General features: G+C 40.0%; 3 protein-coding genes and 1 long non-coding RNA gene across 9 annotated transcripts; 3 read left to right on the top strand and 1 right to left on the bottom strand.

The window, feature by feature from the left end:
• Positions 1 to 542: 542 nt before the first annotated feature.
• On the bottom strand, positions 543 to 14,382 carry LOC135337903 (hepatocyte growth factor receptor-like). 4 transcript variants are annotated; one of them, XM_064533919.1, is made up of 15 exons: positions 14,169 to 14,381; positions 13,727 to 14,047; positions 13,403 to 13,681; positions 12,927 to 13,142; positions 12,197 to 12,430; positions 11,788 to 11,932; positions 10,805 to 11,259; positions 10,492 to 10,593; positions 10,297 to 10,380; positions 9,526 to 9,743; positions 9,287 to 9,399; positions 9,059 to 9,224; positions 8,853 to 8,995; positions 8,529 to 8,680; positions 543 to 763 (listed from the first exon to the last, which is right to left on the bottom strand). In XM_064533919.1, exons 1-15 carry the CDS (start codon positions 14,266 to 14,268, stop codon positions 678 to 680), a joined length of 2,814 nt encoding a protein of 937 aa, XP_064389989.1. In that variant the 5' UTR covers positions 14,269 to 14,381; the 3' UTR covers positions 543 to 677. The 4 variants fall into 4 exon arrangements, with proteins under 4 accessions (XP_064389989.1, XP_064389991.1, XP_064389992.1 ...); XM_064533920.1 differs by lacking the exon at positions 543 to 763 and adding an exon at positions 8,192 to 8,347 and having other exon boundaries at positions 14,169 to 14,382; XM_064533921.1 differs by lacking the exons at positions 8,529 to 8,680; positions 8,853 to 8,995; positions 9,059 to 9,224; ... (9 more) ...; positions 13,727 to 14,047; positions 14,169 to 14,381 and adding exons at positions 985 to 1,136; positions 1,304 to 1,446; positions 1,509 to 1,674; ... (7 more) ...; positions 5,819 to 6,130; positions 6,240 to 6,687.
• LOC135337914 (integumentary mucin C.1-like) lies at positions 14,340 to 21,740 on the top strand. Of its 3 annotated transcripts, none has more exons than XM_064533937.1 (9): positions 14,340 to 14,497; positions 15,759 to 16,015; positions 16,347 to 16,510; positions 17,018 to 17,085; positions 17,139 to 17,204; positions 17,260 to 17,931; positions 18,053 to 18,532; positions 18,716 to 18,946; positions 21,240 to 21,740. In XM_064533937.1, the coding sequence occupies exons 1-6, from the start codon at positions 14,410 to 14,412 to the stop codon at positions 17,352 to 17,354; spliced, it is 738 nt and encodes a 245-aa protein (XP_064390007.1). In that variant the 5' UTR covers positions 14,340 to 14,409; the 3' UTR covers positions 17,355 to 17,931; positions 18,053 to 18,532; positions 18,716 to 18,946; positions 21,240 to 21,740. The 3 variants fall into 3 exon arrangements, with proteins under 3 accessions (XP_064390007.1, XP_064390006.1, XP_064390005.1); XM_064533936.1 differs by having other exon boundaries at positions 14,359 to 14,497; positions 16,347 to 16,563; positions 17,020 to 17,085; XM_064533935.1 differs by lacking the exons at positions 14,340 to 14,497; positions 15,759 to 16,015; positions 16,347 to 16,510; positions 17,018 to 17,085; positions 17,139 to 17,204 and having other exon boundaries at positions 17,750 to 17,931.
• A 500-nt stretch (positions 21,741 to 22,240) lies between these two features.
• LOC135337921 (uncharacterized) lies at positions 22,241 to 23,945 on the top strand. Its single transcript, XR_010395367.1, has 3 exons — positions 22,241 to 22,401; positions 22,493 to 22,851; positions 23,538 to 23,945. It is a non-coding gene; the product is annotated as an uncharacterized LOC135337921 (long non-coding RNA).
• Positions 23,946 to 24,453: 508 nt separating this feature from the next.
• LOC135337915 (uncharacterized) lies at positions 24,454 to 27,029 on the top strand. The gene is made up of 4 exons (XM_064533938.1): positions 24,454 to 24,871; positions 24,993 to 25,478; positions 25,687 to 25,917; positions 26,546 to 27,029. The coding sequence occupies exons 1-4, from the start codon at positions 24,709 to 24,711 to the stop codon at positions 26,863 to 26,865; spliced, it is 1,200 nt and encodes a 399-aa protein (XP_064390008.1). The 5' UTR covers positions 24,454 to 24,708; the 3' UTR covers positions 26,866 to 27,029.
• Positions 27,030 to 27,467: the final 438 nt, after the last annotated feature.

Here is a 27,467-nt window from a genome sequence, read left to right as displayed (position 1 = left end):
CTTGCCTGTTTCTTATTATTAAAAGCACAAGTCATGTTGATGTCATGTGATTATTGTGAGATTGAGCAACTGCAAAAGTCAAAGAAGTGAACTTGTACATACACAACAATTAGCAGCGGAGGGAAGGTTGTGTCTGATGATCGATTTTTTTGTCTGTTCTTACCGTTCATCAGACACTAGCACGTTTTCAGCTCTTGAAGACTTAGTAGTTGAATTCTTTTTTGCATACATTCATAAGAACACATGCTTGATCAGATGGTGCAAAAGAAAATTTTTATCACTGCTTGTTTCCTTAGAATGAGTGTCTGAACATGCATTGTGTCTGAATATAGATACCTTATTCTATCAGCCTGAGCAACTTCGTAAGGGAGCTGATGATGATGTAGTTGTGAATCTACGTATATCTGAAGCAAGTATACTCAGCAATATTTGCTTGGTTGATTGGAATAGCTTTACGTATACTATCTTGTGTACCATGCAGCTATACCTTAGGTTTGAATTTATAAATAATAAAGTAGAAGCAAGAGTTCATTATATAGGAGTTATATACTGACCAGATAACATTTTAATCTGTATACACAGTGATTGCCATATTGCTGTGAACATAATAAAGTTCATTTGCAAATTCAAGTAAAGTTATGTATGTCAATAACAACTGCTACGATAGAAACACAAGATTAAACTATTGTTGAGAGCTTGTAAGGGTTGGTCCTAGTTGCTCTGTTCCTGAGCGACTCGTTTAAATCGTCGTATCCACTCATGTCTGCAAAAAATACATATTGATCGTTTAGTGATTTTCATACAAGTGACACCATGCAGTTACTGTCACAGTGGCTGCATTATAGAGGGTGGCCCACTAACAAATGCAGGGGTCCAACACATTCATGCTATCGAGACTATGAGGTATTGGTTGTTATGATCTCATTACTTGTTAGAGATATATTGTACCAACAGTATACAGTTACAGATACACCCATTGATCACCTATGGGGTCTTGGCTATTATGACGGAGCTCCATGTTCAGTTCAGTGGTGTCAGACACAGAGGAGAGCATGGCGTCCATTTTTGAAGACAGGTCAGTGAAGGATGGTCTCTCTTCAGAATCCTCCAGCCAGCATCTCTGCATCACTGCTGAGCTGGAGTGATGTGAAACAAGAATGGCTCTGGTATAAAGTTAATATACCTATAGCACACATAATTATAGGACCTCTCTTAAAACTATAAACGCATCTTTCAGTTTTGAAATTGGCCATTCATATCAAGTTACAATCACTCAATGCTTGCATGCACAAGTATCCCTCACATTTCAGCAGTACAGGCAGTGTTAACAGGAGCGTCCAATCGGTTTCCTCTCTGTAGGAAGTTGACAAGAGTCCTGACGTCTACTCCAGGATAGGGAATCTGACCGCCACTGAAGACCTCCCACATAGTCACTCCATACGACCACTGCAGGGGGTATTGAAATATTAATTGTATATATTATTTTATTGGGAGTTAGTTAAATGTACCACATCTGTTTTCTCAGTGAAGATGGCATTGTTTAGACTTTCCAATGCCATCCACTTGTAGGGCAGCTTGATATCAGCTCGTTCATTCTGTCTGAAATATCCAGTCCTGTGGACGTCCTCGGCCAGTCCAAAGTCACCAACTCTGACATCACCACTAGAGTCCAACCTGAACAGAGGGTTGTAGTCTGATCAAGTGAACTGTTCCTAACTACTGTACTGATAGATTATAATATGTCTCAACACTCAACTCAGCTATAGCTAGCTAGACAGACATTATATAACATGCAATAATGGCTAGTATAGTGAGAGTTCATTGTTTACAGACTCCTGATTTCTGATTTGTCAATGCAAATAGACTTATAAGACCACTCCAAGTGATACTCTGGTTTCTGGTCTAACTGCTTGTGGGTGCATGGGAGGCTTTTGTCAATAATTATGTCATTATTAATTTTATTTGCTACATTATTTTGCAAATGAATACCATTATTACACTATTTTGTGCCACATGGACCATCATTGTGCACACGCGTAGTAGACTGAATAATGAGATAGAAATCCAAGAATTATGCCGGCGCTGGACCAGAAACCAGAGTATATCACTTGGAGTGGCCTAATATGTAATGCAAGATGCTTTGTAAATGTACATGCAGTTCCGTGCTGCCAAGTCTCGATGAATGAATCTTTGCTGAGAGAGATATTCCATTCCTAGTGCAATCTGATGACACATTCTCAACAACAGCTTCCTGACACTCTGTGCCTGTGTGTGTGTGTAGTGTGAGAATGGATTACACTCTTCATAATGAAGATGTAGGTCGATCCGTGAGCAATCGTTGATTTAAGCACACAATTTAATCAAGCTATACGTGTATCTATACCAGATTAAACTATGGTAGTATATGCAGCTTTTATTTAGTCAGCTATATGATTAATGGGGCCCAAAAGTCTCAGACTCTCCTCTCCATAGCATGTGTTTGGATCTGTGTTAGTAGGCCACCCTCTATAATACAGCCAGATTAATGGGCCTCAAATTCTCCATATATATAGAGCATGTGTTTGGATCTGTGTTAGCAGACCACCCTCTAGTCTATAATACAGACAGGGTAATGGGCCTCAAATTCTCCATATATAGCATGTGTTTGGACCTGTGTTATCATGATATAGCAGCTGGGTCACCCTCACCACTGTAGACTGCCCAAGGGTTAAAATGTCACTGTACCACGTCCTGTTTTCCAAGCGTATGTGGTGACCATGTTTGTACACGTGGTATAGACAGTGAGTGAGCATGTCTACATAGTGGTCACTCTGATATCACCTTTTATAATGTAGCCAGGTTAATAAGAATGTGCCCATTAATTAGGTTCTGTGCTAGCAGGCCTCCACCTCTCTAACCTACTAGCTGTTGGCCTGCCCAAGAGAAAAGCATTTTAGTTTTTAATTAAACAACTGTGCTAGCGTCTGACCTTTTCTTTGCTGCAATTATCAGTCAATTTTAAACTATTTCTCTCCTGTTTCAAATAATCCAGTACACTCCCATTGGTCATATGTGGCATCACCATGGAAACACCGGGTCCGGCATCTAGACACACTCCAATCAGGGGCATGACGTGAGGGTGGTTGAAATCCTTCATCTTGATAATCTCACTCATCAGAAATTGAATATCCGAAGAAGAAAACAAACCTAAAAATAATATGTACAGACTATTAACAAGAGCCTGTAACTATAATTAATAAAGAGAAGGAGCGGCTGACTACGGGGATAAAGCTATGACCACATTTCCATGTATAGTTATAGTGGGATGCCTTCCCTTCATGTGCACAGCTCCAGGTGCAGTTACTGTCTAGCCACATAAGGCAGCCATATTAAATTAATTAAGTTACCTTTCAATGTCTTCACAGCCACAGCTTGTAATGGCTCATCTTTCCAGTTCATCAGTATACCTTTGTACACCACACCCGTTTCCCCTACAAGGCCACCCATTAGAAGGATATATTACATTGCACATGTAATCCGCTCACCTTGTCCAATGGGGCGCTCACCTTGTCCAATGGGATCACTGCTCAGTTTCAGCCAAGATCCTGGTATCTTTAGAGATTCTGGTAGATCAGGCAGCTTCACCGCATTACCAAGTATCAGCGACCCTGGACGCAGAGTGATCATGTGACTACATGCTTATATACATGCAAGGATTTAATTTTCGCTAAATACCAGCCATGATGCATGCACGCGATATTGGTATGTTCACGGTACATCGAAAACCATCATCAACAGTTACACCCTCGAAATACATCCGCTACATGGTTACGGTCTATACTCTGACTTGAGAGATTTAGCAGCTGTTGCACTATATACGCATATACAGCCTTGGGCCATTCCTAACAATAAAAACTATATTTCTCTTGAATCATCAATACCAGTAGATTGTTTTGTTGTGGAAGAGTAATGTCTATCAGTAGTAGGCACTCGAGCTGTGTTAAAACTTGTTGGAAATCGGGGTGATGGTGCCGTCTCCGGCGGCAACTCGGTACTTTGCATCTCGTTAGTACTCAGTGTAGTTTCTTGTATGTCACTGAAAGGAGTTGACAGAGGATAAAATGGTGAGATGGTTTTATCAGGTACTGCAAATCATGGGGATTATATGTAGTCACTGAAGGTCTCAATTGTAAACATTATGCATAAGTATATTTAGCCCAGTGCTGGTTTTATAGTCATTTTCATGGCAAACTTTAAGTACAGTAATGCATGTACCTTAAACCAGTTGTTGCAATTATTTGGTTTGCTTTCAGCAACTGTCTTCGTTTGTGGAGCCCAAAACAAACTATGAAACAAGTCACTGAGACAATGAAAAAGCTTGTCCCTACTGCAGCAAGAGAAAGGATGATGATAGCTGTCACAGTGACGGTACCTGAAATGGGAGTCAAGAGTAAGCATGTTTGTGAGTTCTTAGCAATGTAATAAATATCCGTATCAACCACGTCACGTCCCCACACAAAATACCATTGCCACTATCACGTACAGTGTATCAGTATGTGCCACAACAACTTTCATGAAGGTGATCTACTTACTTTCATCGTTAAGCCAGCACAGAAATATTATAGCTAGGCATGCAGTGGCAGATTGAATACTTCTCTATACAATGAATGTCGCTGCGTGTGCTAATGCCTCTCAGCATGTTTTGCTTCGCTCAAATTGTTATCGAAGAAGTAATTAGTTTATTTGTTTTGTACAATGTTATGTTCTTATTGTTGTTTGCAAGTGTTGACAATGAGAGAATTGAATTCCACACCGTCATTATAGGAGAGGAGCTTAATGCATGGGAACAGAAGTCTATCTGATGGCTTGATAATCTTAGTAAGTTTGGTATTTTGCATTTCCTGTCAATGAATAATAACAAAAAAAAGTTGGATCTGCATGCAATGAGGTCAGAGTTCACAAGGGCTGCGTCTGGCTATACATGCATTCAGCTTTACAGGTTTTTTCTGAAGCTTATAGCTAACAAACAGCTGTATGGCTAACAAACAGCTATATGGCTAACAAACAGCTGTATGGCTAACTCATAAATTGAATAGAAAACTGTGCAATCAGAATAATGATGCTAAGAGGCCTTCACCCACCGTGTGAGTCATATCTCGAAAAAGAAGCTTTACAAATGTAGATGAATCAAAATCCAAAAGAACGTGGCTCAAAGCAGCTGTTATTTGTCATTGCATTGTAATAGTTACAGTTGAAATTCACACACGCACACACACACACACACACACACACACACACACGCACGCACGCACGCACGCACACACACACACACATGCACACACACACACATCCCTTGTAGGGCTACGCCTCGAGGCATCATGCACATACATAGTACCTGTTGCAGCTGTTGTTGTAGAGATAGTAAGCATAGTAGTGGTAGGAGAGGTTGTTTCTGGTATTATTATGAGCTCTGCAGTGGACCTTCTGTTCTGACCTGGTAAATTGTTGTTAAAGTTGTTGTTGTCCAGCGAATTCGTACCATCAAACAATTGACGAACAATGCAAATAACACTTCCACTACTCGAAGGGGATGATAATTCTAATTCACTCCGAACATAAGCCGAATCCACGCTGGAAATGTTTACATTTTCATTGTTAGCAGTGTAGGTATTTCCATCATACAGCCATATAATGTCTATACTTGTTCCCTCGGCAGCACACACAAAAGTGACAGGAGTACCAGCGGACACGTTTTGGGAAACAGGGGCGACATCAATTGAAAGAGGCACTACACTATGATGATTCATTCACACCAGCAAAATAATATTAATGAACTTACCAACTTTAGTAAGCTGAAATTGTGGTGTATTCAAAGAAGGATAATCGACCAGTCGTCCACATGCACTGCATTCCCTCATCCTCAGAGCACAGGTGTAATTAGCAATATCAGGTGACTGCCTTGTAATAGAAATATTTAGTGTTCGACTTAATTCTTCTGTGATAATATCATTGGATTGATCTTTAAACCAGATATGATGGTAGGGGTCAATATCATCACTTGCTGTGCCTAGTTCATAAGAACATTCTAGTGTATGTACACTTCCAACAATTGCAAGTAGTCTTGTTAAAGTTGTTTTCAGAACAGGAGATGCTGTATTTATGAAACACATACAGTTCACTGGGATACAAAAATTGACCATGCAGGCTCAAGAACTGAGCTGTAGCCAAGCAAAACGTGCATACAATAATTTTATACTCACCTCCAAAATATACCAAATTTGTAGACACATTACCAGCTCCACAATAAGCAGCCTTCTCATCTGATGGAGTTACGGTGAACCTAGCCATTGCTGTGGTACTAGTCCTAGACACATTAACAAATGGTGCAGTGCCATTCGAACCATCAGCAATGACACTGACTACACGAATCTTAATCGCTTCTTGGTCAAAGGACTCACAGGTAAACGTAATCTCATTGCCCTGTCTACTCTGACCAGTAGTGATGACTTGAGCAAGACTTTTTCTGACAAATATTAAAAATAACAAGGTAGAGACTGAACTTGTTTTCAGTTTCATAGTTTTAGATCTATATAGCTAGCTCAGCAATATAACACCAAAGAGCCTTTGATAACACAGAACCATCGATGGTGAGGTGAGTCACAAGGCCAATAGAGAGAGGGTAATACCGTATGACTAGATTTAATACTTTATATACAGGATCTGGGTTTTGTAGTGGGCAATGCTGTGGTCTTGCTGCCCATGCGCACTATTATTGGCTTACTCTCCAGGGTCTGGCTAATGTGCAGGGGGACAGCACACAAGAACACATACCGGTAGTAATAAGAGTGAAGAAATATCTACTCTACTGCTTGAAGGATAGTGCTGATGGGAGTCTGTATAATCACTGTTGTGATGACTTGTGTGTTGCAGAATGTTCCAACTACAATTTACTACTGTGTTAAACAAGAATCTCAATCATCACTAGGCAGTGGACTAACTGAGAAATGCGTAAATGTCGTACTGCAACACTCAACTAAATCATTGTCGTCCCATTGCACAACGACCAGTTTACCTGCCCCGAGTGTCGCTGTGTTGCTGACCCCTTCGGTGACCACTAGGTGAGCTGCGGGGGCATTAGCGACCGTATCAGTCGTCACAACGCCATTAGAGACGTGGTCTTCAAGGCCGCTCAATCTGCCGCTCTGGGCCCCTCCATTGAAACTCCAGGCCTTATTGCAGAGTCTAGTGCTCGCCCTGCGGACGTCCTTCTCCCCAATTGGTCCAACGGCCGTCCAGCCGCTCTCGATGTCCACGTCATCTCTCCTCCCCAGCCCCTCACACTGTCAGTAGCTGCGCATACCCAGGGCCACGCTCTCCAAGTGGGAGTCCAGCGCAAGTTGGCTTCTAACCTTCAGAACTGCCGCAATGCAGGTCTGACATGTGTCCCTCTTGTCGCTGAAAATCTTGGAGGTCTGGCGGAGGATTTCATCTCGACGATTCAAGTCATCGGCCGATCGATTCGTCTCCGATCAGGTGCCGACCGAGATACGGACACAACTAAATACCTCTTCGGCAGAGTCAGCTTGGTTTTGTGGCAGGGCAATGCGTTTATGCTGATTCACAGAGCCCCCACTCTGCCTCCTGCTCTAGATGGACTCACTTAGTCACTTTTAATTTATTTTTATCTTAATTTATTTTTATCTTACTTTTTAATTTATTCTGCCCCCACTTTGTCCTCACTCACTTTGTCATTACATGTTTCATAAAAAAATAAAAAAATAAAAAATAAAAGCATCTAATGTGGTACAATACTGTTTTGAAGCAAACTGAAACACTCAACTATTCCGTTACCTTGACTACCCACACAGTAAAAAGATACTCGTATAAATATAACGCATCTTTTGATTGTTAAAATGACACTAAAATACAATTAATGATGCATTCAGTGTTTTTGCTGTGTAATGAATCACAATACCAACAACCTACCCAGGGTTCCAGCTGATACCTATACAGAGGAATGGTCACCCTGTGTATAAAAGCACATGCACTGTCAAGTATTGCTTTTTGAGCCAATTATTAATAGCCTCACGTAACTACTATCGTGTATACCAGAGGAACTACCTTAAGAAACTTTTTAACATAATTATACAAGTAGCAGGTAATTAGAACATTTATATATAGTCAGTAAAAACTATTGATTATGATTGCCGTATTTATAATTATTATTGGAACAGTTTGAAAAAAGTTCAAGTAAAAACACTACAGTAAGAATAAAATTGCTACTATAGTTATCAATCTATTGGCTATTGGTCAGTTCTTGTCACTCTGTTCCTTAGTGACTCGTTTAAATCGTCATATCCACTCATATCTGCAAAAATCCAAACCAGTCACATTTTGTTGGTGGTAACAACGGCCATAATGAAGAGGTGGCCTACTAACACATGCTATAGACACTTTATAGGGTATTTGGGTCTTGGCTATACTAATCTCATTACTTGAGACATACACATTGTACCAACAGTGCAGTTACAGATACAGCCATTGATCACCTATGGGGTCTTGGCTATTATGAGGGAGCTCCATGTTCAGTTCAGCGTAGTCAGACACAGAGGAGAGCATGGCGTCCATTATTGAAGACAAGTCAGTGAAGGATGGCCTCTCTTCATAATCCTCTAGCCAGCATCTCTGCATCACCGCTGAGCTGGAGTGATGTGGAACAACCATTAACATCAGCATTCTAGGTCTGATATGAGTAGCCATATAAACACATAATTATATACCTCCTACAAAACGCATCTTTCAATTTTGAAAAATTGGCCCACTCAATACTAAAAAAAGAAGCCCTCAATGCTTGCATGCACAAACTGACTCACATTTCAGCAGTACAGGCAGTGTTAACGGGAGCGTCCAATCGGTTTCCTCTCTGAAGGAACTTGACAAGAGTCCTGACGTCTACTCCAGGATAAGGAATCTGACCGCCACTGAAAACCTCCCACATAGTCACTCCATACGACCACTGTAGGGGGTATTGAAGTATTGAAATGTTGTATAATTTTACTAAGAGCTAGTTGAAACGTACCACATCTGTTTTCTCTGTGAAGATGGCATCGTTTAGACTTTCCAATGCCATCCACTTGTAGGGCAGCTTGATATCAGCTCGTTCATTCTGTCTAAAATATCCAGTGCTGTAGACGTCCTCGGCCAGTCCAAAGTCACCAACTCTGACATCACCACTAGAGTCCAACCTGAACAGACGGTTGCAGTAATAAAGTATAAACGTACAGCAATTAGTATATGTAAGGCATACATGCAGTTCCGTGCTGCCAAGTCTCGATGAATGAATCTTTGCTGAGAGAGATATTCCATTCCTAGGGCAATCTGATGACACATTCTCAACAGCAGCTTCCTGACACTCTGTGCCTGTGTGTGTGTGTGTGTGTGTGTGTGTGCGTGCGTGCGTGCGTGCATGCGTGTACGTGTAGTGTGAGAATGGATTATATGTACTGTGCACGAAATGTACTTTAGAAAAATAGTCAAGTGTCTGACCTTTTCTTTGCTGCAGTTATCAGTCAATTTTAAACCACTTCTCTCCTTTTTCAAATAATCCAGTACACTCCCATTGGTCATATGTGGCATCACCATGGAAACACCGGGTCCAGCATCTAAACACACTCCAATCAGGGGCATGACGTGAGGGTGGTTGAAATCCTTCATCTTGATAATCTCACTCATCAGAAATTGAATATCCGAAGAAGAAAACAAACCTAAAAATAAGACATTTAAAGTAATTGTACCAATTTTGATTTTCTATACTATACAGTTATGTACAGCTCTTGATATATGTGATAGGGCCTAGGAAAACAACCCTTATGGAGCAAACTAATAATGTTCAGTACACTACAAAGTAAAATATTTAGAGCTATTTTAGGATTTTGGTTTTCTTTCATAAGAAGAAACTTCAATATCTCCTCTAACTTAAAAAAAAATTTTTGATCCGAAAATTTTTTTGTATAGCCGTTACAAGGCAGCCATTGAATTTTATTCATGCTGTTCTTGTATGCGGATAGAACTTGGAACATTATTAATTTTTCTCAAAACGGTAGGTCAATACTGTCCCCCTTTCACCCGAAAATATTTTGGGGTAGGAAGGTGCAAAGTGAGTGATATTGTAATCAATTTGAAGCTTAAGCATTGCTTTATTTAATTAAGCAATAAAATACAATTAATTAGTTTGCTCCATAAGGGTTGTTTTCCTAGGCCCTGTCACATATGCTAAATAGTATAAATAGCTATATAGTTGTGTGAGAATGTTGCTACCTTTTAATGTCTTCACGGCCACAGCTTGCAATGGCTCATCTTTCCAGTTCATTAGTAAACCTTTGTATACCATTCCAGTTTCCCCTGGAAAATATTGTTTGAAAGATTAAAAAAGACTCACTGTACATGCACAATACGAAATACACAGTGTGCACAATTATGTACAATAGAAGAGAAATAAGTATTGTCTCTCACCTTGTCCAATGGGGTCACTGCTCAGTTTTAGCTGAGATCCTGGTATCTTTAGAGATTCTGATAGATCAGGCAGTTTCATCACATTACCAAGTATCAGTGACCCTGGATGAACACAGAGTGATCATGTGACTACAAAGACTACAAAGTACAGGTTAGCAAATACTTGTATTATATAATGCAGACGTCAATCGTACGATATTCGTTTAGGAAATACAATAGCACAGTATGCTCTGACTTGAGAGCCCCAGCAATTGCAACATTTGGGCCGTTTCTACTGGTAAAAACTGTGTGTACCAACTTGTTAGTAACGTACAAGCATTGGCTATAGCACTTGAAACCTCTTCAACACTTGTCCCAGCAGTGGAAGCTGTTCCTGTGCCAGTTGAAGTTTTGTTTGCGGTGGATTCTTCTCTTGAATCATCGATAGCAATAGATGGTTCTGATATGGAAGAGTAATGTCCATCGGTAGCAGACACTTGAGCTGTAGGACCAGTTGTTGGAAATTGGGGTACCGTCTCCGGCGGCAACTCTGTGCTGTTCACAGTGGTAGGTTCTTCTCTTGCATCATCGATAGCAATAGGTGGTTCTGATATAGAAGACTGACGATTATCGGTAAAGGACACTTGAGATGTACGACTAATTCTATAGTATCGGGGTGTAGTTTCTGACTCTGATGGACACTGATCTGAACTCAGGGTAGACTCCATTGTGCCTCTATTGAACCGTAAGGGATCGTAAGAGTTGGCAGGTAATGCTGCAAGATCATGCCTAGACAAAGAAAGATAGTAAGGACCATTGAAGGTTACCATAGTTTCAATGTGTCATGCATGGATACACATTAACCGAGTGTTTTGCATATACAGTAGAACCTCATCCGAAACCTCACAAATCCGGACAAAATAATAGCAAACTGAAAAAGGGGAGAGGCTATCAGTAGAATATAGACTACTGCACATGTGCACTCTAACTTGTTTTGCTGAATCAGCAATAATTGTATTGCTTAATACCTCGCTCAATACAATGGCCACTGCAAAGAAAACGAAAAGAGCTCACAACACTCACTATAATTATTAAAAAGAAAGATGAGATAAAAAACTATTCTAGCTAGCAGCTTCTCTTCTGGCCACAGTAATATCATAATACATGTACAAAAGTGTCTTTGTTAATGATATTCCTAATCACTTAATGACATCTGTTAATTCGGAAATTTAATTTTAATTTGGGGTCTGGTCCGGCTCTATTCGGATTAGCGAGGTTCTACTGTACTCATACCACACAATATAACAGCTTAAATACCTCAATACAGTAGTTGCAAGTCGTTGTTTTCTCAACCGTTTTCTTCGTTTGTAGATTCCAAAACTAACCATAATCCAACTCAATACAACAAACAAAATAATGAAAACAATGATGCTAACCACAGAGAATCCAGCGCTACCATAAACTGTAAATGTAATGAGAATCAAGAACAAGAACACACTCATAATTATGCCTCGGTGTGCATGAGTAAGCAAGGTATATGCAGTTTCGCATAATAAGGAATACACTCATAATAATTATGAGTTTTTATTCGTGAATCGTAATAGGCCACATAAAAATAGATAATAAATTATAATATTGTTACTAAATATAGACTGCTCAAAAACATCGGATTGATGTTCTAAATACACTACCTAGCTACAGTATAACTGCAGATATTTACACTTACTATAATAGCATCGGTTCCTGTCAGGATCAGAGCTCCATTCTCCACCACTCGTGCATGTGATATTCACTGACCCAAACAACAGTGTGAGTCCATTGTCACATTGGTAAGTCAGCACAGTTCCCTCCAACACTTCATTGTTCAAACTATCATAGTCCACTGTGGTACCATCAACCAAGGTAGCTGTTATAGTTGCACCAGTGAGCTCAACATCAAATTCAGGTACAGTACAGTTGGCTGTGAAACATTGAAATATTTACATGATGTCTTAATTTCAATCACCACCAAAACATAATGATGAGTTCCATCCAATAATGATTTCAAAAGCGTTGGAAACAATAGTGCCGCCACCAACTATAATGTAATGAGAATCAAAACAAGAACACTCTCATAATAATTATAATTATTGTGAGTTCTTACACTGCTCAAAAACATTGGATTGATGTTCTAAATACCTTAATGACATAATTTATTTTCGCGGGTATTAATTTCTGCTATTTTTGCGAATGAGAGTAAAATCGCAAAAATGTGTACTCTCACAGACAATTGGATATTACATTAAAACTACTTGCGAGTAATTAGAAATTTTATGATAATTTCACAACTTGAGCAAGAATTTAATACCAGCAAAATGACCTAAATAGTGAAATCGCAAACAAATCTACCTGTGAAAATATATGTCACCTTAAGGTACACTACCTATAGTTACAGTATATAACTGCATTACACTTACAGCATTCTACCAGGTCAGGATCAGAGCTCCATTCTCCATCACTCGTGCATGTGATATTCACTGACCCAAACAGTGCGAGTCCATTGCCACACTGGTAAGTCAGCACAGTTCCCTCCAACACTGTATTGCTCAAACTATCATAGTCCACTGTGGTACCATCAACCAAGGTAGCTATTATAGTTCCATTAGTAGGTTCAATAGGTACAGTGCAGTTTCCTGTGAAACATTGAATTTCAATCACCACCAAAACATAATTATGAGTAATCAAAATTCCATTCTCCATTATTTAGAAATTGGTTTGAAACAAACCGTTAAATACCTTGTTATTCAAACCAAGTGTTAAACATCCTACATTGATGGTCATAAAACATGAAAGCTAAGAAACTTAACAAAGGTGTGTGCATGGTATGGAGATACTATACTGAGGGGGTCAGGTACCCAGAAAAGGGACAATTTAACAAATCAAACACACTTACCAATGTCTACTGATATCACAGCCAGTGCATCACTGGAACCAGCACAATTCACAGCTCTGACTGTCACGTTGTATTGAGTGTTGTATGAGACATTGATGACTACGAAGGTGGTTTCCACGGTAGATGGTAACCCAAATGGAGGGGGTGGGGAAATAGTGATGATGTAACTGACAGAAACATCCTGTTGAGGGGTATGGTCCCAAGTCAGGGTGATTGTGGAGTAGAGAGCTGGGACAATGTCGGCTGTCCACGTTAGGTTGCCAGGAGCAGAAGGTGGATCTACAAATAAGTTTCATGACTTGTTATAAAACAAGAATATCTTACCAGGCCTGGTAATAGTCAGGATATCTGCACTGGACAGTGTGTCTTGTCCAATACATGCTACTGTGGTTCCATATCCGAGTCCGAAAGATATCACCGTTAGAGTGGCTGTAATCCTTCCTCTACTGAAATCAGTGACAGCTCCTTCTAATCTAAGGTCAGCTGATGTCGTAGTTGGTTGAGCTTCTGACACGACTAGTCTCAATGCAATATTAAACCCTGGTGGTGTATACACTTCCCATGTGACATTGTCACCCGGCAGGGAACAGGTGAAGATAATCGTATCGTTAGGACATACCACGGTAGCGTTGACGATGAGAGTAGCTGTGGAGATAGATAAAAGGTGTGTTAGCTTTAATACATGCACTAGCTCAATCATAGATCTAGCACTGTATATAGACTTTGAGTGTGCAGCTAAATGCTCATATTCTGTAACTACACATACCATCACTGTTGCCATAAAAAAGTAGGAAAAAAACAACAACTGCAGAGGAGTATACTGTGTGTAGGCTGCTCCAGGGCTGCTTCATTGTGTGTGTCTTCATCAGCAAGCAAAGCTAATAAGCCTCACCACATACATCCGCATATCAAATTGGTGATTTGCAGTGCGCATGCGCATGTGCACAGAGGTTTTGAGACATGCATGTCTTTTAGAAGATTGATAGAGGAGTCAACAGTCCTCTGACATGCTTGTCTTTCACAAAATGGAGTCAACAGTCCTCTACTCTGTAGCAACGATGTTTGCCCTGTCAGTGCTGATACTATTGTGTACAGGTGAGATGCACATGTAAAACAAGTCAGTATAATTTATATAAACTTATAGCTATAGCTATAGTTCACTCAATATTTAGCTATAACTGATATACATATATATAGATCTCATATATAACTATAGTCCATCTACTAAAGCTATAATCTGTGGCAGGAGTGTACTACAAGTTACTGGAGTCTATGACTGTTGTCAAGAATCAAGTGTATATAATTATATAGCTATAGCACTTTGAAATGTTGTGGCCTTCGGTTTATCGTATTAATTGATATACAGTAACTAAGCAAAAGGATGTAATACAAGGCTCTCATGTATAGATAGCTCCAGGTGTGGTTGCCTTGAAACACCTATATAGTTACAAGTGCCAACTTTATGCTTGCTTGGCACTAGCTCCCAATGGTGCAATGTATTTGTTGTGCTGTGGGGGAGAGCACCATCACACCAATAAAGCTGACTCGGGAGTCAAGATTAATCACGTGGATTAGTTATTTCCCAGCACGAGTGGTATTACGTCATCCAGTGAAATGTTTGCCATGTTGCATGAGGGCGCCTGCAATAACTAACTTGTTACCCAAACACTGTGACGTTAAACTCTTCTGATTGGTCAAGTTTTAATAATAGACGTTGTGTGATTCATTAGTTTTACTGGATTCCATGCTTTGTTTCCCACTACTATAGTCTAAAGTGATGGAGCCTATAAAAAGGACATTATGAGCCTCAAAAAGCAGATCATTCCCCACTGCATTTACACACAGTGCAACATGCCCTATGTTCTGGTATAACTTATAGCGGGTTATTATTTTGTATAGTAGACATTTTGTATTGAAGAGCATCATACATACAAAAAGATTCAACGTCACAATCCTAGCTGTATGAATACTAAATGGGTATATAGTTCATACGAATATATGCAACAATGAAAATAACCCGTTATGGTCTAGTGATGCAACATGCCATATAATTACAGAGCACTGGATTGCCCTCACTGGGCACAAGCAAGTCTGTTTAACTGCTGAATGATGTTCGCTATATAATATCAATCCTCTGTTACCTCGTCCGAATCACGTGCAGATTTTTGCAACAAGCTTTTCAATTTTAACACCTTAATGATTATTACGAGTTCAGTCTGCCTTAATTGCATAAGTGTTTCAATATTCAATCACTTGGCACTGAGTCCTTTTACTACATACATAATTATGCATGTATTTCTAATCTGTAAACAATTTGATGATAATAAAAATTAAAAATTGATTCTTCCATTTTCAGCAAGTGTTACTCCTCCTGAAACAAGCAGTGAAGCTACTGGCAATGCTCTGACCTGCTCATGTTCTCCCAACTTTTTCCACAACTGTGTGAACGGACAATGCAATGCTACGGAAACGGACATGTTTGGCTGTCGTATATCAGTCGAGTATTACCCACTAGAGGATATTCACCGCGTGTACTACTTCTGTGTGAGGAGTGATATTGATTATTTCACAAACTGCGGAGGAGGAGGGGCTTCTGGTGATGTCTTCTATAGAGTAAGAACCTTACTAGAATGTTTTGTGAGCATCAAACATTTGCGAATTTTGCGAGGGTTGATCAATAAAATCCGCAAAACCTAACTAGTAAATACTCACGATCCTTTCCAGAACACAATAGTTAGATAGCAAAGGGTCAAATTTTCTGCTTATTTGGCTCATTTGCAAAGGTTTTTTCACCCGCAAAATATTCTAGTAATACAGTATGTATTTTGTACATGCATGTACAAACTGTTACCAACAAAGTGCCTACTATTACCATTGTGTACACTTTACTGATGTGATTTATTATAATGCTATATATTGTTAATGTTATTTCCTATGCTAAAAGTATCTTGGTGATAATGGAGATATTGAGATATGCTGTGTCAATGGCAGTGACTGTAACACTCGCCAGCTGTATGAGCAGTTACGGCCCACACCCACTACCACATCAACCACCACCACGCCCACCGCCACACCCATCACCACACCTATTACCACACCCACTACCACGCCCATCGCCACACCTACTACCACATCCACTACCACATCCACTACTGCCACAGGTAAAGTAGACTCTCGCTATTCCTGCGCTCTGAAGTGCGGCCACCTCGATATACCGGTCGTTGGTTTGGCATGGATTGCATTTACCGCATAAAACTCACCCTGAAGTACGGCCACTCGCTATTCCGTATGCTGGCCAGTGCTGGCTGCCCCAAACTAGGTTTTTGATGTACGTTTATTACGGCCGGATATGACGTTTTAGGTGTGGTTTATAGCAGATAAAATTGGCACTTAATAGAGAGCATAATGATTCTCGAGACAGAACCGCAAAATTAGTCATTAGATTCGAGGTAAGGTTGTTTTTTAGCCGCGGTGAAATGCGGCCAACTCACTATCCCAGTCAATTTGCACTCGGAGGGTGGCCAGATTAACGAGAGTCTATTGTACTGTAAATCTATAATTATACTGGATGCTTGCATATACATGAGATGACCATATTAAACAACTGTTCACCATAGAATTATCAACTGTGGAGACTACTATGGCGACCACTGCGTACAGTACAGATGATGATGTAACCACAGGTATAAGTAAACATAATTATTATGAACAGAATAGAATACACTGTCTGCTTTAGAATTATCTACCGTGGAGACGACTATGGCAACCATCACAGATAATGGAGGTACAACAATATTAGCAGGTATATATATATTAACCACTACAAGTACAATACCTTATCTCTTATTAATCTGCAGGCACGGATGCTAACAGTGTGTCGAGCGTTCATGCACGTCCGATACTGAGTACTGTCTACATAGCAGTTTGTATTTCCATGTTGAAAGTATTTTGATTTGCTGTGTGTACATGTCAACAAACATTAAATGATTATAAGAGTATCATTGATCAGTACTATCAAGGGCGTATAAGAGAAGACTCGAGAGGGCATGCAACAGTCCACGAGCAAAAACTGAATGGGCGGAGTAATGTTACTGGAAAGTACAGTAATATCTAAAAATAGATTTCTGTTAAATGGAGTTTGGTGCAAAGTACAGGTATAGCTGATAGCTATAAATAGATCGAATGCAGTTTTTGCTCGCACGTTGGACTAATAGTGAGTTGCATGCCCTCTTCTCTTATACGCCCTTGGTACTATAGACTACTCTTGAAATACTGTTGCGATGCTGATTTTGTATTGTGTTTTGCGCATGCGCAATCTCATTGGCATGTGGACTACCACACACTTGACCACTAACTAATGATATCATGTCTTCCCCGTTTCATAAGTTTCGTGTTCCTGAGTCAATGTGCAGATTATATAAATATCTACGAGAGAACTGGAGCTAAAGCTAAGAAGGTCAACATGTGGAGTGGCTGTCTTTCGTTGCTGTTGATATTTCTCACATCTCTACCGTCAGCTACTCAAGCTGGTGAGTTGGTATTGCCTAGTATCCTACAAGTAACATACACACTAGCTACCTTGATTCACGTATTTTATCATATCAGTAGAGTTGTTAATAATAAATATCTAATGTGTTTTCTTTGCTGCAGTGTGCTGCAAGTCGACTTTTTCAATATTTAGCACCACTTGCTGTGATGACTTGTGTGTTGCAGAACGTGGATTAGATTACCTATCAAACGAACCAATTACAAATTACTACTGTTTGAACAAGAACGCCAACCCTCACTGGAGAGAATCTTGCAGTGGACAGCGAGATACGAGCACGAATGTTGTACAATGCTGTATTAGTGAAGCAAACTGCAACACTCAACTATTCCCTCGTCTACCCAGTGAACCCAGTGAACCCACAGTACCAACAAACGTACCAACAACCATTGCATCAACAAATGAACCAATAGCCATGGCATCAACAAATGAACTAACGACCATTGCAACAACAAATGAAACTGCCGCAACAACTTCACCGACAGTCATTTCACAGTCTACTAATGAAGACTCTACCACTGAAGAATACGTCTCGTCCACAACCAATGATGCTGCCACTGCAAGCACCACAGCAGAGGGCAATTGTATGTTTGTGTTTATGTGATAATTGAAAGCTCGTTAAGCATTTTATACTAGCTTACTTGAAACTTGTATCACTTGGTGGATGTACAATGCGTATTATACTTAGGCATATGCTCAGTTTCCTGTCTTACAGTGGGTATATCTCTTTGTATTTGTTGTGATATGGTTTCTTTCTCTCCATACAGTGATAGAGTGTGAGAAGAGATTTGAAGGAGTTCCATTAAATGGACACCCTGGATATTGCCTCGGGAAGCGTTGCTATGTGGAACTGAATCGATTGGGTAACTCACGAGTGTGGGGCTGCGTGGATGAAAGGTTTATCAACTGCTCTGCTTATAGTGAATCGAAGGTCGTTTCTTGTTGCTCCTCTTTTAATCGTTGTAACAACTTCCTGAGCCCAATGTTTCCGTCAGAAAGTAAGTGAATTATGATCGCACACACACACACACACACACACCCACACACACACACACACACACACACACACACCTGTACAATGCATGGATTCCCATACCCTTAATTGAAACTATAAGCCCTGATGGCGATACACTTATAAACAAGACACAAACACTTTCCATAAGTCCGGAACTAACAGTAAATATGCCCATTGTAATGATGAATAAAACCATTGTATAAGCCTGAGAGAGATACAGTATTACCAAGAGTTCATAACAGATGCTTTGAGATAAGGTACTTTTCTATGGCATTGTGGTTCACTTGAAGTGACTCTATTATGCTCAAGTGTTATGCAATGACATAGTGTGGTGACCTACACCTTGTAATTGCTTTATGAGTGTGTCCTATAGCTAGTGTGCTGTGTGGTAGAGTGAAACTATGTGTGTGTGTGTGTTTGTGTGTGCGTGTGCTCATAATGATGTTGCTCTTTTATAGTGTTCTGTGGATTTAGTCACTCGTTGCTATACCTATAATGATTATACCTATTATAATATTATGTATGCATGTGTGCATGGTGCTAACATCCTGTATAGCAGGAAATCTTAGAGCATTGGCAAACGTTGTAGGGACATCCCAAGTTAGTAGGTAGTACAAGAATTGTCGTGAAGATCTACAGTAAAATTTAACACCATACAGATTCATTATAATGTGGACTGTGCAGTTTTTTTTGCTGTTGCTATTGACCACATAACCTAGCTACCTGTTCTTTAATTCCGGAGGCTCTGCATTAAGATAACATCTATAAGTCATACCTAAGTCATGCCCTAGCAATGTAGCGTTGGGTTAGTGTGTCTGATGTTGTACCTCTTCTTCCCTTACTGCATATCCTGTGTTATTGCCACCTACAACAGCTCACATGTGCAAGCAGCTTCCTACTTTAATTTGTGGTGGTGTTGGCAAGTTAGTTCCTATAATGGTATCTTTGATGTTTTAGAGTAGTCAAGGCTACTTGTTTTCAGTGGTTACTTTCCTAGTGTATAGTGTACTATAGCTAACTCTGTTTAGGCCACAGAAACAGTTATATCCTATATTGCTGGGTACTGTTGCATGTACAGTGTTGCTGGGATATGTCACTATTGTAGTAATTAGGTCAGCAAGTTGGGGCCACAGTGCTGCATAGCAGGTTGTGTGGTTGTGTATAGTGCTGCATAGCAGGGCATGTGGTTGTGTGTAGTGCAGTACTTCAACACCACAGGGCAGGGCAACCAGACTGGTGTAGTTGTGTAGCTCATTTTATTGGTGTGGTAGCCCTGCTTTAAGTGTATCCCTTGTGTGGCTTAGTGTTATCTGTCAGCAATGCTGTGGGCTTAGCCTCCTGAGAAGTTGGTCCAGTGGTGGTCCTAATTGATCCACTCTATAAGATAACACAATTAACAGCTACCTTGACAACAAGAGGCCCTTTGTTTTGTTATTGCAGATGTTCCTCTGTGCTAAAACCCATACCTGTGGTGAAAATTTGAAACCCTTTTTTCTTCCTAAATCTATTGTGAGCTACACAATGAGTGCTTGAGTAATGGCATTGGTATGCTTTTAATTGTATTAGGAGAAACCTTGTTAGCCTGTAACCATGATGCAACAGATGCTCTAGGTCAGGGCTACCTTGCCAAAGGAAGCCTCTATAAAGGTCATTCCCCACAACAGAGCAGAGGTACTTCCTTGTAAACTCTCTATTATGGTCAAACTTCACAGAGGTGCAAACACATCACTGAGATTATCCAACTATGTAGCTCTAAGGGTGCTGCTGAGATGGTTTCAATGTAATTGGCCTATAACCAAGTGTTATACAAAATTGTATTTCAGGCCCTAAAACACGAGTGGGTGGTCTAGTATCCTTGTAATAATGAACTGTGTTATTTGCATTGCATGGTCAGTGTATGGGTAATGGATGGGTGTTGGGGTGTGGTTGGCAGATTAACATAGAATAGATGGTAAATTTCAGTGGAAATACCATTGAAACCTCAAAATGCAGGATCTGTGGACTTATAATTTATACTAAGTTGTGGGAATACACATTGTAAGAGGTGTCATTGTTACACAGGGGGTCCACACACAGGGGGGTCCACACTTACAGTTACACAGGGGGGGTCCACACTTACAGTTACACAGGGGGGGTCCACACTTACAGTTACACAGGGGGGGTCCACACTTACAGTTACACAGGGGGGTCCACACTTGCAGTGTACATGCATGCACGTAAAAGTACTAACACATAGTTTGTCATGTCTGCTGTTTTTAATTTTTCTATTTCTATAGGTACTACCACTATGGGGACTGGATCTACAACGCAGCAGACGTCACCGGTCAGTGCAGGCAATATTTCCGACAATTCTCTCGACTTTATGTTCATTCTATTGATCGTTTTAGTAATTGTTGCTGTGTTGTTACTGATCGGCATAGCAACGTTTGTTACGTACATTTTATGGAGAAAGTACAATGAAACGAAAACTGTCATCAGTGACTTCACAAGCCCATGCCCAGAATCACCGAGTGATGTATTGTCATCATTGGGTTCTAGTGCAGCAGATTTGGACACCACTACTGAAGTTAAAAAGGATATTATTTCAGTATAGCTCTTTAATTAATGTTTTTTGTTTTTCCGTTTAAATATCTTGTTGTGTTCTATGTCTCCCCTTTGGTCTGCCAGCAATTTTTTTTTTTTTTTTTTTTACAGGTCATTGTTTTAATGCATAGTTTGTCACTAGCTATAGCATATCACAAGTCTACCCATACATGCTATACATTTATTCCAAGGAATTTCTCGTGAAAAGTGTTGGGTATATATTGCTAGCTGATTGGCTGGAGATCATGTGATCAGCACTACGTGTAATGTGGGGGGTATTTTGGTGGTCATAGAAGATTTCGTGCAGTAGGATAAACAGGATGGTCGGAATCCATGATGTAGCTTATTCTCATGTTGTCTTCTTTGGTTTTGTTCTGTCTGTAATCCTCTCCAGCTAAGTCATCGGTTATTTGTACATGCACACTTTGTTAACAGGGAAATTTAGAATAATTATAGTGTATCAGTATTATACTTCCAATGTCTTGCTCGTAATTATAATAATTGGAGTTATGATCACTGATGAGTATCATTCACCAGAGAGTATTCGTACCACGCCAAAATCTATCACGATCCATGCCAGAAAGCGAATAGTTGTTCTGTGCATGCACATCTTGATCACAGTGGACATTCGAGGCTAGCCCTCGGGTTGTCTCGAGTTAGTTACTGCGGCAATCTGTGAACACAAGCAGCCCCTCCCCTCTAGCTTAGCCACACCCCTCCAACCATGTGTGAAGTAAACAAGAGAAGCTAAGAAGGACAACATGTCGTGTGGAAGTGACTGTCTTTCGTTACTGTTAATATTTCTTGAATCTCTACCAGTGTTTTCAACACAAACAACACCTACTCCTCAAGCTGGTGGGTTGGTATTGCTCACTAGGAACTAGGAGTAGCTACCTTGGTACATGGTTGCATACACTTATATTAATATAATGAATTTTCTTTGCAGTAGTATGCTGCACAGTTGGTGATGATACAGGATGGAGGACCAACGATTGCTGTGATGACTTGTGTATTGCAGAACGTGGATTAGATTATACCTATCAAACGAACTAGTTACAAATTACTACTGTTTGAACAAGAACCTCAACCCTCACTGGAGAGAATCTTGCAGTGGACTAAATGATACAAATACGACTGTCATACAATGCTGTAGTGAAGCTAACTGCAACACTCAACTATTCCCTCGCCTACCCAGTGAACCCACAGTACCAACAACCTACCCTCCATACAGACCCATCACTGAGGCCACTACAAACGAACCAACAGCAACGAGTTCACCTACCGTCTCCACGCCAACAACAGCAGGTAATTATAAATATACATGTTTGTTTATACCGTGTAGCATGTAATTTTCGTGGGGCAAAATATTCATGGTTTTCGTGGTTGGAGGTCTGACCACGAATATTTTACCCACGAATGAAGTGACCTTGCCTACCTTTACCTGCAGTGCAAGCAGCAACCACGAAAATATTACCCACGAAATGTCTCAATTGCTGAACCACGAATATTTTGTCCCCCGAAAATTACCTGCTATGCGGTATGATCATTGAATGCTCATTATTAAGCATTTTGTATTTATTTATGCTGCTTGGTGTACAGTGTTTACTGTGGGCATAATAATTATAATAATTATGTTCACTTTCCTGCGTTTATTGATTATGCACCTATCAATGTGTTGCCACTACCCCCCCCCCCCTGCGACATACGGGGGGATTTGACTCTAATTTGATCTGAAATGTTGGCCCCATACTGGGGGATTTGACCTGGCTTTGCGTAGTAAAGACTGCTTTTATAACCTGTTTTAATGTGCGCAACTGCATGCAGCTGCTTGCTTGTTCCAGACACTTCGCATGCTCTATAAAAATCTGTTTCAATTATATCCGGAAAATAATTATTTTTTGCTGTCCGATAAATTATAAGATATACGGTAATTTATATTATAATTATATCAAATAATTTGTCGTGTGATATTTCTATTTCTATTTCTACAGCGACTAGCACTGGATCTATAACGCAGCAGACTTCACCAGACACAAGTGCAGGCCCAGACAATTCGGCTAATCCTCTCAACTTTACGCTCGTGCTATTGATGATTTTCGGAATTCTCACTGTGTTGTTACTGGTGTGCACAATTGGATTCGTTGTATTCATTTTGTGGAAATGTTGGAATAAAATGAATACCATCATCATCACTCGCTACAAAAACCCTTACCCTGAGTCAGTAAGTGATATGTCATCATCATCGGGTTCTAGTGCAGCATATTTTGACACAAGCACTGACATTAAAATAAATACTTTGGAATAGCTCTTAAAAATGTGTTCACATGTTATGTTCCTTGTTGTTCTGTCAACAGTTTTTTTTATGAATGTACAATAATCATTATCTCTATTATCTCTTGTGCAATATTATACAACTTGTGCATGTGTACTTAGCTGTAGTTGTGCATGAGGTAGCTAGCTATGCCTAGCGCCTGGGGTATTGCCACTCTTGCCTCGATTTTAGGCCGCATTTTAATCGAGGCTAAGTTACTGCTGTGAAAGGGGTATTCCCCATTCCTGAAAAGGGGTAGGGCTGGTTTTGTTCTTTCACAATAATAATTGTTTTTTGTGCAATAAAACAATGTTTGCTGTATTAATTTCAATAGTCTTACAATGATTATGTTGGGATGCATGAGCACATTAATTTTACCTGTATGGATCTGCACTAGATCTAGTATTAATTGAAGATTTAAAGTTTCATGTGCATAATCCTCTGGAGCCGCCCCCACATCACAGACAAAAATTAATTATAAGGTCAAAGTTCATGGCACTTGTGAACTTGCAGACACACCCCATTCCTGGATGTAGATCTAATGCGCATGCGCGCTCAATACCTTTTGCAGAATCACTCTTTGTTGAGGTCCAGGTAAGCCACAAACCAACCTTTTCTCATAATTACATTATTTTCAATTTGTATTATTCGTTACTGTGTTTAATGTTCATTCAATTGCTATTTTGTCAATTTTAAATCATAATTATTTCAAATTATTAACCTTTCTAATACTTGTGAGCGAAAGCAAAAACATGGCGAGAGGCATTAGCACAGCGCCAGCTTAAAACACTAGTGTATTATGTTTTGCGCATGCGCAATTATCACACACTTGACCACTAACTAATGATATCATGTTTCCCCGTTTCATAAGTTTCGTGTTCCTGAGTCAATGTGCAGATTATATAAATATCTACGAGAGAACTGAAGCTAAAGCTGAGAAGGTCAACATGTGGAGTGGCTGTCTTTTGTTGCTGTTGATATTTCTCACATCTCTACCGTCAGCTACTCAAGCTGGTGAGTTGGTATTGCCTAGTATCCTACAAGTAACACGCACACTAGCTACCTTGATTCACGTATTTTATCATATCAGTAGAGTTGTTAATAATAAATATCTAATGTGTTTTCTTTGCTGCAGTGTGCTGCAAGTCGACTTTTTCAATATTTAGCACCACTTGCTGTGATGACTTGTGTGTTGCAGAACGTGGATTAGATTACCTATCAAACGAACCAATTACAAATTACTACTGTTTGAACAAGAACGCCAACCCTCACTGGAGAGAATCTTGCAGTGGACAGCGAGATACGAGCACGAATGTTGTACAATGCTGCATTAGTGAAGCAAACTGCAACACTCAACTATTCCCTCGTCTACCCAGTGAACCCAGTGAACCCACAGTACCAACAAACGTACCAACAACCATTGCATCAACAAATGAACCAACAGCCATGGCATCAACAAATAAACTAACGACCATTGCAACAACAAATGAAACTGCCGCAACAACTTCACCGACAATCATTTCACAGTCTACTAATGAAGACTCTACCACTGAAGAATACGTCTCGTCCACAACCAATGAAGTAATTGCTGCCACTGCAAGCATCACAACAGATGGCAATTGTATGTTTGTGTTTATGTAATAATTGAAAGCTCGTTAAGTAAGCATTTTATATTTGTTTTGTAGCTTACTTAATTGAAACTTGTATCACTTGGTGGATGTACAATGCGTATTATGCTTAGGCATATGCTCAGTTTCCTGTCTTACAGTGGGTATATCTCTTTGGAGTTTGTTGTGATATGGTTTCTTCCTCTCCATTATTATATACAGTGATAGAGTGTGAGAATAGAATTGAAGGAGTTCCATTAAATGGACACCCTGGATATTGCCTCGGGAAGCGTTGCTATGTGGAACTGAATCGATTGGGTAACTCGCGAGTGTGGGGCTGCGTGGATGAAAGGTTTATCAACTGCTCTGCATATAGTGAATCAAAGATCGTTTCTTGTTGCTCCTCTGTTGATCGTTGTAACAACTTCCTGAGCCCAACGTTGCCATCAGAAAGTAAGTGAATCACGCACACACACACACACACACATGCACACACACACACCTATGCATGCACACACACACACACACACACACACACACACACACACACACACACACACACACACACACACACACACACACACACACACACACATATAGCGGGTAATTTTCGTGGGGTAAAATATTCGTTATTTTCGTGGGCAGGCTGACCTCCACAAAATTTTAACGTAGGCGTGGCTTATTGAAACGTAGGAATGCCGTGCAGCCACGAGACTAAACGAAATTTTTACTCACGAATACCACCATTTCTCGAGTTGAACGAATTTTTTACCCCACGAAACTTACCCGCTATACGGTATATGATAATTGAAAGCTCGTTATTAATTTTATCATGGTATAGCTACCTGAAACATACATCACTTGGTGGGTGTACAATGTATACACTGTATAATTATATTAGGCAATTTTTAAATATAATGTTGAAAGCTCGTTAAGCATTATTAATTTGTTTTGAGAGGTATCCGAGCCTATAATTATAGTCATTGTAATTTGGTGTGTTAGCCATTTTGGCAGTGTCCGGACATAAAAGTACTGTAGCACATCAATAAGTTGTCGTGTATATTCTTATTTCTATATATAGGGACTGCCACTGCGGGGACTGCCACTATGGGGACTGCCACTAATGGGTCCACAACGCAGCAGACGTCACCAGACAGTGTCACAAGTGCAGGCAATATTCCGAACAATTCTCTTACATTCATATTAGTGACTATTATCGTAGTTCTCGCTGTGGCGTTACTGATCAGCATAACTGGATTCCTTGTATACATTTTATGGAGAAAGCACACTCAAACCAAAGTCATCATCACAGGCTTCACAGGCCCATACCCAGAATCATCGAGTGATGTAATGACATCATCGGCTGATTCTAGTAAAGTTGATCTGGACACCAGCCTGTAATTAAACTTCAAGAGACTTTGGTATAGCTCTTAATCAATGTTTTGTTTTTTGTGTTTCATGTCTCCCCTTGTTCTGCCAACACTTTGTTTTTACAGGTCACCATTAATTTCGTTACTGTGGTGCATTGTTTAGCTTGTTTACTATCAAATATCCATGATGCTCCATTTTGTGTGGATGGTAGAAAGGTGTAGGGGGGTTACTAGAGTTAAATTAGGTTATTTGGCTTATGTTTTTCGGGGGGGGGGAGCTTCCAAGAAAGAGGGGCGCGGGGTTGGTCTTGCAGCAAAATGTCTTTTCTTCTATCTATAGTAAAAGCTACTGTAAAAGCTAGGAGCTCTATGTTTCATTTAGAACTAAGCCTAATAGCTAGCTAGCCAGCTAGTTACGTGCATGCCATGGTGGGGGGTATTTTGGTGGTCATAGAAAGGTTTCATGCAGTAGGGCAAATTAACAGGATGGTCACACAATTCTGAGCGGAATCCATGATCTAGTTTCTTTAATATGAAACCCTTCTCTAGTTCACAATTACGGCCTTGTAGAGCTATCAGTAGTTTGACACTCTTATTTTCTTATGCCTACTCTATATAGATATTCCATTGTGT

Source organism: Halichondria panicea, chromosome 6 (assembly GCF_963675165.1).
Source record: "Halichondria panicea chromosome 6, odHalPani1.1, whole genome shotgun sequence".
Classification (NCBI taxonomy): domain Eukaryota; kingdom Metazoa; phylum Porifera; class Demospongiae; order Suberitida; family Halichondriidae; genus Halichondria; species Halichondria panicea.
This window is presented reverse-complemented; position numbering and strand designations above follow the sequence as displayed.

What these genes read in the sequence shown, in the direction of transcription:
- LOC135337915 (XM_064533938.1), top strand. Translation starts at nt 24,709, where the DNA reads ATGTTTCCCCGTTTCATAAGTTTCGTGTTCCTGAGTCAATGTGCAGAT. An exon ending in CATCACAACAGATGGCAATT is followed by an intron (nt 25,479 to 25,686) that starts GTATGTTTGTGT and finishes TATTATATACAG; the next exon opens with TGATAGAGTGTGAGAATAGA. An exon ending in CCCAACGTTGCCATCAGAAA is followed by an intron (nt 25,918 to 26,545) that starts GTAAGTGAATCA and finishes TTCTATATATAG; the next exon opens with GGACTGCCACTGCGGGGACT.
- LOC135337914 (XM_064533935.1), top strand. Translation starts at nt 17,760, where the DNA reads ATGATATCATGTCTTCCCCGTTTCATAAGTTTCGTGTTCCTGAGTCAA. An exon ending in CACCACAGCAGAGGGCAATT is followed by an intron (nt 18,533 to 18,715) that starts GTATGTTTGTGT and finishes CTCTCCATACAG; the next exon opens with TGATAGAGTGTGAGAAGAGA. An exon ending in CCCAATGTTTCCGTCAGAAA is followed by an intron (nt 18,947 to 21,239) that starts GTAAGTGAATTA and finishes CTATTTCTATAG; the next exon opens with GTACTACCACTATGGGGACT.
- LOC135337903 (XM_064533919.1), bottom strand. Translation starts at nt 14,268, where the DNA reads ATGAAGACACACACAATGAAGCAGCCCTGGAGCAGCCTACACACAGTA. An exon ending in TCCTGACCTGGTAGAATGCT is followed by an intron (nt 12,431 to 12,926) that starts GTAAGTGTAATG and finishes AATGTTTCACAG; the next exon opens with CCAACTGTACTGTACCTGAA. An exon ending in ACTGCCTGTACTGCTGAAAT is followed by an intron (nt 8,681 to 8,852) that starts GTGAGTCAGTTT and finishes ACATCACTCCAG; the next exon opens with CTCAGCGGTGATGCAGAGAT.